Source organism: Tupaia chinensis, unplaced genomic scaffold (genome assembly GCF_000334495.1).
Source record: "Tupaia chinensis unplaced genomic scaffold, TupChi_1.0 Scaffold143568_1, whole genome shotgun sequence".
Lineage (NCBI taxonomy): Eukaryota > Metazoa > Chordata > Mammalia > Scandentia > Tupaiidae > Tupaia > Tupaia belangeri.
The window spans coordinates 83,467-93,328 of NW_006203413.1; the positions used below are offsets into that span (position 1 = coordinate 83,467).

The 9,862-nt window shown below is 38.0% G+C and overlaps 1 protein-coding gene, 1 long non-coding RNA gene and 1 pseudogene across 2 annotated transcripts in view; 1 reads left to right on the forward strand and 2 right to left on the reverse strand.

Moving 5' to 3' along the window:
• Positions 1–136: 136 nt before the first annotated feature.
• Positions 137–2,200, reverse strand: LOC102477973 (non-POU domain-containing octamer-binding protein pseudogene; annotated as a pseudogene).
• Positions 2,201–3,743: 1,543 nt separating this feature from the next.
• Positions 3,744–4,670, reverse strand: LOC102476300 (olfactory receptor 1A1). The gene has a single exon (XM_006163909.1). The coding sequence runs from the start codon at positions 4,668–4,670 to the stop codon at positions 3,744–3,746; it is 927 nt and encodes a 308-aa protein (XP_006163971.1).
• An 856-nt stretch (positions 4,671–5,526) lies between these two features.
• LOC114005211 (uncharacterized) overlaps positions 5,527–9,862 on the forward strand; it is a 59,741-nt gene continuing 55,405 nt past the window's right edge. Inside the window, exon 1 of the long non-coding RNA XR_003547084.1 lies at positions 5,527–5,585. This is a non-coding gene — a long non-coding RNA (uncharacterized LOC114005211). The remainder of the gene's footprint in view (positions 5,586–9,862) is intronic.

Genomic DNA, 9,862 nt, shown 5'->3' on the forward strand with positions numbered 1-9,862 from the left:
TATTGTCACTGTTTTGTCCTCAGGGATACAGAGCTTTGTACTGTGTACCAAATCAGATGTGATATGGTTCCGTGAGGCTTAATTCAGGCTTAGCATGCATTGTGTACTTCACTTCATGACTCTCAATGGTGGTTCTCTATAAACATTTGTCAATAGCCCTTTCAGTTGTTGGTGAGTTCAATCTCAAGGTTCCATATGGCATTATAGTAGCTGGTCCTGGAGAAGCTGGGGTACCAGCTGGCATAGGAGCAGGGGGCATGGCTCCTCTTTTGTTTATGCCCATGGCGCCACCCATAGCCATCTGACCCATCTGTATCTCCTGCTCTTGCATCAGGGAAGATTCCCTTGAATCCTTCCTGCTGTTGCCTTCTTCCTGCTGTCATCGCATCTCTTCCTCATGATGCCGGCACTTCTCCTGCCTGAGCTCCAGTTGCTTTCCTTTTGGTACCTCTTGGCTATGCAGCTCTTTTGTCCTCTGAAGTTCTCCGTGGCACTTCATCTAATCCTGCCTCATTAGCATGACCTGGTGCTCATGTTGGGCAGCCTCCATCTCCATCTCCAGCTTCTCATGAGCCTCCTGGATATTGCGGTCTACTTGGTCTTGTGTGGCACTTCATGAAATCCTGGTGCTCATGTTGGGCAGCCTCCATCTCCATCTCCAGCTTCTCATGAGCCTCCTGGATATTGCGGTCTACTTGGTCTTGCTGCTGCTTCTCCATCTCAGTGTTTGCCTTTCGGCATGGCATACTCATACTCAAAGCACCTGGACTGTGCAGATCTGGGTGGCTGCTCTCACTCCTTTGAAATTGCTGATTCTTTTTAACCACCTTCTCTAGAAGTCCTTCTAGATCATATAACTGGTCCATGGTTTCCACAGTCACAGGTCGAGGATATGTGGTTGGCAGAAAGGAGCCTTTACCACATCTGTCCAGAGCTTTTCAAGCAGCCGGCTTTCCTGAGAGCTCAACAATGCCTTTTACTGAGGGCCTTTTTTGATCATCCACAATGATGACAGCCCTTTCCACCTGGACAAACACAGAAAATGCTTCTTCCAACAATTTGTTGGACACGTGCTGAGAAAGTTTTCAGATGATAAGGGATGCACCATGGCAGACAAAGTGCACACACAGTGGCTTTTTTTTTTCTCTCTTTCTCCTTTTTTGTTTTTCAACTATGTATTGCAAATAATAGGCATTCACTAAATATTTGTTGATCTGTTCTACGAATATTAAGCACTTAGGTCTATAGTATGCCAGACTCAAGTTTGGAATAATTTGTTATACAGTATAATTAATTAATACAGACAGAGTAGCAATGTACCTGGGTTTTAGCAAAATAAATGCAACAAGAACACAAATACTATCAGGATTATTTTTGTATTTTATGTTTTCCTTTCTGGTGCTCTTTTTTTTTTTTTTTAAAGTAAATTCTTTTTTTATTTTAATTAAATTATTTTCTTTTTATTTCATTATAATTATTCTTGTACAAATGATCACTATTCATCATTTGACTTACAAAGAAAATTTACCCAACAGGAAATACACCTCACACCAGTCCACTTGAGAATAGTATAAACATTATCATCACCAGGTAATAAACCATTAGTGTCCACAGTTGCCTCTCTATTTTCTTTCCTTAATTTCCTTCCCTATACTCTTTCTGTCTCCCACTCTTCTTCCACACTGTCTTCATTGTGCATAACTATTTTCAATGCTTTTGTGTCCTCCAATCTTTCAATCTCTATCATAGAGTGTGGATAGTCGGTATATATTAAGGGGAGACATACAACACAACTGATCTCCAAGGAGTGGCATATTGTCCAGTTGTACTTTGGCAATCTCTGCTAGGGTTTGTGTTTCCAGGCAGATAAAACCAAAGTCTTTGTCCTTATGATTGAAGACTTCACCTGCCTTCCCGTACCTCTCAAATAGTTTCCTCATTTTCTCTTCAGTGATATCAGGCGAAGGTTGCCCACAAAGAGACAGCTACACTGGGTGAAGGTCTTCTCTTTTAGTTTCTTAAAATTCTTCAGGTCAATAGCCAAGCCTTGTTTTTGGCTGCTGGTCTGTTGCCCATTTGCAGGTATGGGTCGTGGCGGTGGCTGTTGCTGCTACTGGTGCTGCTGGTGGTGTTGTTGATGATGCTTCTTTGGAGTGCGGTTTTGTTCCTCCAAATTAAATTTTATTTTATTGTTCTACATTTTTTGTAACCCCAACTTCTATTGAAGACAGCAAAGTGCCTTCCAGCTGGTCTTCTCCAACCTTGACTTCCTCTACCAACTGATCTCTCCTTGGAGTAATGGCAATGCTTCAGAGCTTCCATCATCTCAAGACTACATTTTTTTTTTTTTAGTTAATTTTTTTTTTAATGGTGCATGCAATCACTGGAGAGAGAGGGGGGGAAGATATCATCCCCCCCGGGGGGTGGCAATGCTGCAGTCCCTTTTCCTTTATTCTCTTCTTGAGATTTTGGGCACATATGCACATGTAGTTGGTCTGAGTTTCAAGTCACTGGGTCTGAAACTCGAACCATGGTTGACCACATGGGAGCCTAGGGTCTTAACCACTACACCATCTGTTGGCCCCAAGGATTTACATATTTAAGTTTATATTATGCTCCTAACATTCTCTAAATTATAGTATGCCTCTGTGGGCCATACAGGTAATTTTTCAGCTGACTTAAGTGACTCATCTCCATTACCAAGGACACTGTATTGTAGCAATACCACGAAGGACAGGAGATCCATATCTACAACTATGACTGAGATACTCTTAGTGTTTCCATGTTCAATAAATAAGGTTAAAGGAAACTACAGCAACAAAAATAAAAGAAGTAGTGCTATTGGGGTTTCAGATCCCTCACAAATGAATGTCTGGGTGGCCTTACTAAGTGAGAACCAAGCACAAGTGGTTAGCTACTCCTCTCTGAGATCTGAATACTACGTATGTGAGCATTTCTACTCTGATCTCTTTGGTTCTGGTAGTATGACGTTTTATCTTTCATTATTTTAGTACTAGTGTAAGTAACTTTTCCTGGCAGTTAATAGCCTTTGGGTTAAATCAGAATCCATCTTCTATAACCTCTTTCAGAATACACCTATATATTTAATTTTGTTTTAACTCTTTATTGTTGAAAAATATTAGGTATGATTTCTGTTTCCTATAATGAATCCTGATATACCAGCTATATATTATGCAGATATATAGTCGAATCTGAATATGCCCAATTATTAACAGATTACACTTCAGATATTAGTATTTTCATTTATTTATTATAGCTGTACTAATAATTAATGGATGAACTTTATATGGACTAAGATTATGAGAAGTAGAGTGATAGGTTAAAATAGCTTTTCTTTTTTTTTTGAGAGGTTTTTGCTATAGAGCGCATGCACTCGACAAACAGACAGAGAGAGACAGAGAGACAGAAAGTGAGAAATCACCCACCAGGGGGATGGCCACGCTGCAATCCCTTCTCCTTCATTCTCTTCTCGGGATCTTGGGCACACACGCACACGCACCCAGCGTGAGTTTAAACCACCGGGTCCGGGATGCAAACCGCGGTCAACTACATGGGAGTCCAGCAACATAGCCATTACGCTAACTGCTGGTCCCTGTTACAAGATTTCTAAGAAGAGGAATTTTCTGACTGAATAGATCATAAGAAGATATTTAAAGGGAATGCCATTAACAGTGAATTTTCAAGAAGACATTATAGGTTTCCAATCTTTATCCTCACATTGATTATGAGGAGATTTTCTTGCTGAAGAGTTTCCATAGGGCAGCTTTCATGTCCCGGTTTCTCAGACTGTAGATGAAAGGATTTAGCATTGGGGTCACTGCAATGTACATCACAGTTATCACTGCATCCTTTAGGCTGTAACTGGTCAGAGGATGGAGATACATGCCCATGACTGTTCCATAATACAAAGAAACTACTGTGAGGTGAGATCCACAGGTGGAGAAGGCTTTGAGCACACCCTTGGTGGATGGAACTTGTAAGACTGTGGAAAAGACTCGGACATAGGAGATAATGATGCATAGTAATGGCACAGAGAAAATACCAGCACCTAGGTACATAATCTTCACGTTAAAGCGGATGTCAGAACAGGACAGTTTGAGCAAAGAGGCAATGTCACAGTAGAAGTTGACGACTTCCTTGTTGCCACAAAAGGACAGACTAGCAGTGAGGAGAGTGTGGGGGAGGGAATTGGCAATTCCAGCCACCCAAGACCCAACAACTAGGAGGACACAAGATCGCAGACTCATAATCGTCATGTAATGAAGTGGGCGGCTGATGGCCACAGCCCGGTCATACGCCATCACAGCCAAAATATAGCTGTCTGTGTTAGCCATGGCAAGCATGAAATACATCTGTGTCATGCATCCTCCAAAGGAGATAGCTTTGCTGCCCCAGAGGTGGCCGGTTAGCATCTTAGGGAGAGTTACAGATGAGAAGAAGATATCAACCAATGAGAGGTTGGCAAGGAAAAAGTACATGGGGTTGTGAAGGTGACTGTCTGAGTAGACCGCCAAGATGATGAGCAGATTTCCAATCAGTGTGATGGGGTAAATAAACAGGAAGAGGATGAAGAAGTCTTCCTGTTCCTTTTGATCATTAACTCCCAAGAGGATGAATTCTGAGGTGTATGACTGATTTACTTCTCTCATGAATTCTTTAATAGAAAAGGAAAGTAGAATTCAGAATTATTAATGAGTTAAGATAGATAATAATTTTTATCCACCATTTTCTCCTCTAGGAATCAGATATGTCTTTTCCTGAGTTTACTAATTCCACAGATAGACATTACATGGAAGAATTCCTGTTGGTCAGTGAAGCAGAATTGTTAGTTAGCTCTGGACACTTTTGTGAAGGCATTGAGCAATCTAATTTAGAGGTGATCATCTTCCTGAACTCCAGCACCAAATGCATAGGATTTAATCACTTAGCAAATAGTTAAATTTCATAATCTATATGCTACATAATTTGTAGGCCTCATGAAAGGATGATAAGTATTTGACATACTATTTATGTATTTATTAAATGAGAAGACATTGTCTACTCTCAGGAAACTTACAAATCAGTTGAGATGCCAGAATCCCATGCTAGTTTTTATTGCACATGATAAAGAATGGACAATATTTCTAGGTCTTTGAGAAAGACACTTCAGTGCAAAGGACATATAGTATGGCAGCATCCAGGGCAATGAGAAACACTCTATGACCAAATTCAGAGTGACTCAGAGGTCAGTAGGTAGCATGCATCTACACGGATAGTGAAAGATTATAAATCACAAAGAATACCGGGATTAGATTTCTAGCAAAATAAACTCAGTGAATTTTCTTCCCAGTCTTCACATTTTCAAAGTAGATTTTAAATATCTCTTTTGACAGTTTTTTCTTTTCTATTTTTTCCATAGCTCTTTTATTAAAGCAGAGAAGTTTTATTGAAATACAATTTACATATCATACTTTACCCTTTTAAATAATAAAATCCAACATTTTTTTAGCATGTTCACAGACTTCTGCAACTATCACAATCAATTCTACAACATTTTATCTTCTCGAGAAGGAATTCCTCACACTGTAAGTAGCTATTTTAATCTTTTTTAAGCCCTTAAATATGTGTAACTTAATGTTTTTCTTTTACATCTTCTCTTCCCTTTCTTCATTGTTTCTTTTGGTAATTCATGCAACTCTGTATCGCCATCAACTACTGCTTAATAAGCTCTCAGGTCTGGTAGAAACCTGAATATTTGATTTTTTTCCCCCCATGTTTCCAGTATTGAATCAGTCTGCCAATATGTCAGATCATACTCCATTGTCTTTATATACAAACTTCAGTACATTTAAAAATATTTTTGTTGAGGAAAACCATATACTGTTTATTTTTTTTTATCTTTTTCAGAGTGAAAATTGTGGTATATTAATTGTTTTATACACAAAATGTTAGCATTCTAGAGAACTTGAGTAGAATAGTTTTGTTTTAGAATCCCCACATGTGGGATGCACATAGAATATTCATCCAGTTTATGTTTATCTCTATATCTGACCTTGTTGATTCTTTTTAAAAAATAATTCAAGATGAGCAGTCAGCGTGGTGGGTAAGACACTAGAATACATATGGTGTACAGCATGGGACCTTGAGAAACATGCCAGGTATATGTGTGTGTGCCCCTAGATCTTGAGAAAACAATAATGGAGAGGGGATTGTGGTGTGGCCATATCCTCTGGGAGTAATTTCTCACTTTCCTTCTCTCTCTAGTACGTATAGGTGCCCTGTTGCAAAAATATAACAAACAGATTTCAGGGCCCAGCTTCTAGACTGAGAAGGCCACAGCCAGTGCCTTCCAGACCCAAAATAACTAGAAAGGACAGGGAAATTGCAGGATTTTCCAGAAGATATCTATCTCTCTGAGGCATGCCTTGCCCATTTCAAGGCCCAGCTTCAAAGCTGAGAAGCCCCCAGCTGGTGCTGGTCTCCTTCCAGACACAAAAAGCTAGATAACCTCCACCCACTCTCTAGGTACATAGTAGTCAAACATCTGAATACTGGGAGGCTCTGAGAAATCTTCACCTTCTCACTGAACCTGCTGCAAAAAGGGAGAATCTCCTCTCCACAAATCTGAACTCAAAACTTTTCTGGTGGATACCATATTACAAAACACAGTAGAAGAGAGAAATTGGCATAGAAGTACTTCACAATAAAGAAATGCATAAGCTCACAGTTGCAGGAAACTGCTTTTAACAGATTAGCCAAAAGTGAATATGTTACCAAATGATTAAATATCGGAGAAGAACCTCAAGGATGAGAGAACCAAGTAATACATCTCCAGTAAGGGAACATCGTAACTTGTCTGCAAGTATGGAAAACTAGAGGAAATTACCAAAATGTCAGAAAAAGAACTCAGAATATTTATGGTGATAAAACTCTATGAGATGTAAGAGTAAAGAGACAATGAAATCCAGGAAATGAGGAAGTCCTTTCCTATTTGAAAGAAGTATTTGACATTATAAAAAAGAATCAAACAGAATATTTAGAACGAAGGCTGTAATACAGAAAATCAAAACCATCCTTCAAAGTATTAAAAGCAGATTAGATAGTGCAGAAGATCGAATCTCAGACGTAGAAGACAAAACTTCTGACCTAGAAAAAAAATAATTAAAAAGACTGAAAAAATAACCAGGAAAAAATATGAGGACAATAAATGAGAAATGCAAGATACCATTAAATGTCCAAACATCCATATAATTGGTATTCCAGAAGGTGAAGAAAGTAATGAGGAAATTGATAATCTATTCCATGAAATTTTAGAAGAAAATTTTCTAAGTCTAGAGGAGCATTCAAACATCTAGACCCATGAAATACAAAGGACCCCACGTAGAATCAAGCCAAGAAGATCCTCTCCATGGCACATCATAGTCAGACTGGCCAAAACCACAGATAGAGACAAGATACTAAAGTTGGCAATAGAAAAACATCTAATTACTTTAAAAAATTATCCAAGCAGGCCGACATTGGACCTTTCACTGGAAACAATGCAAGCAAGACAATACTGGACAGATGTATTCAAAGGGTTAAGAGAGAAACAATTTCAGCGAAGATTAGTATACCCGGCATGATAATCCGTTAAATGGGATGAAAAGAAAAAATATTATTAGATAAACAAAATGTGAAAGAATTTACTAACACCGTATCAGGTCTTCAAGAAATTCTGAAGAGAGTGCTATACTAGGAAAACTAAAGAGACAGACAGAAATAAGAGAACAAAAACAGTCAAGAAAATTGTTGACTTAATGGTAGGGAGAAGACTGGAAATATAAGTAATAACGTTGAATGTTAATAGATTAAATTCCTCAATCAAGAGACACAGGTTGGCTGAATGGATAAAGAAACAGAAACCCTCTATCTGTTGCCTACAAGAAACACACCTCATGGATAAAGATATACATAGTCTAAAAGTAAAGGACTGGCAAAAGGTATCCCATGCAAACTGAAACCAAAAAAGAGCTGGAGTTGTGTTACTGATTTCAGACAAAATAGGTTTAAGACAAAAACTGTAAGAAAGCACAGGAATGGTATTATAGAGTAGTAAAAGGGCTAATTCATCAAGAAGACATAATGCTTATAAATATCTATGCACCCAAATCAGGAGCACCTAAATACATGAAGGAAAAAGGCTACTAGATCTAAATGGAGACATAGACTGAAACATAGCAATTGTTGGGGAATCTTAGCACCCCACTATCTCCTTAGGACCAATCACATAGCCAAAAGATAAGCACAGAGATACAGGATCAAAATGATACTATACATCAAATGGGCTTGGCAGACATGTATAGAACCTTCCTCCCAAAAAGCACAAAATACACATTTTCTCACCACCACACGGAACCTTTTCGAAGACTGACCACATAATAGGGCACAAAACAAGCCTTTACAGATTCAAAGGCATAGAAACTATATCCAGCATCTTCTCTGATCATGATGGAATTAGACTTGATATTAATTTCAGAAATATCCACAAAAATACACAATCATATGGAAACTAAATAACCTACTCCTGAATGACTTCACACCTACTGAAGAAAGTAAGGATGAAATAAAAATATTTATGGAAACTAATGATACTGAGTACATGAGTTCCTATATCTATGGTACACAGTAAAAGCAGTCATAAGAGGGAAGTTCTTGGCAATTAGTGTACATAAGAAAAAAATGGAAAGATGGCAAATGGACAAGCCAACATCAGAGAATTGGAAAAATAACAACAACAAAACAATCCAAAAAGTGCCAGGAAAAAAGAAATAAATAAAGATTAAAGCAGAAATAAATGAAATAGAAAATCAATGAACTACACAGAAATTGACTGAAAGCAAAAGCTGATTCTTTGAAAAAGATCAACAAGATTGACATACCATTAGCCAGACAAATAAAGAAGAAAAGAGAAAGGAACCAGATAAACCAAATCACAATGAAACAGGCAATATTACAATAGACACAATAAAATACAAAACATTATTAGGGGATAACTATGAGAGACTGTATACCAACAAACAAGAAAATGTGGAGGAGATGGACAAATTCCTGGATGCATATAACCTACCAAGATTGAATCAGGAGGACATATAAAGTCTGAATAGGCCCATAACAAGCAATGAGATTGAATCAGTAATGAATAACCTCCCACCAGAGAAAAACCCAGGTCCTGATGGCTTCACTTCTGAATTTTGCAAAACTTTCAAAGAAGAGTTAAACCTCATTCTACCCCAATTCTTTTTAAAGATCCAAAAGCAAGGGACCCTCCCAAATTTACTTTATGAAGCCTTAATTCACTTTATGAAACAGATAAGGCCATGACAAGTAAGGAAAGCTACATACCAATGTCTCTGATGAATATAGATGCAGAAATTCTCAACAGGATACTAGCAATTTGTATCCCAAATCACATAAAAAAAGATTGTACATCACAACCAGGTAGATTTTATACCAGGGATAGAAGGGTGGTTCAACATACGCAAAACCATAAACATAATACGCCACATTAACAAGAAAGATAAAGACCATATGATTATATTAATTGATGCAGAAAAAACATTTGATAAAATACAACATCCCTGCTTCATGATTAAGACTCTAAGAAAACTTGGCATAGAAGGGTAATTTTTCAACACAATAAAAGTTATTTATGAAAAATACATACCAACATTAAACTGAATGGGGAAAAGCTGAAAGCTTTTCCACTAAAACCTGGTACAAGACAAGGCTGCCCACTTTCTCCACTCCTTTTCAGAATAGTGCTGGAAGTCTTAGCTAATACAATCAGGAAAGAGAATAATATGAAAGACATTTAAATAGGGAC

Excerpts from the sequence above, each read along its gene's own strand:
- LOC102476300 (XM_006163909.1), bottom strand. The coding sequence starts at position 4,670 with ATGAGAGAAGTAAATCAGTCATACACCTCAGAATTCATCCTCTTGGGA.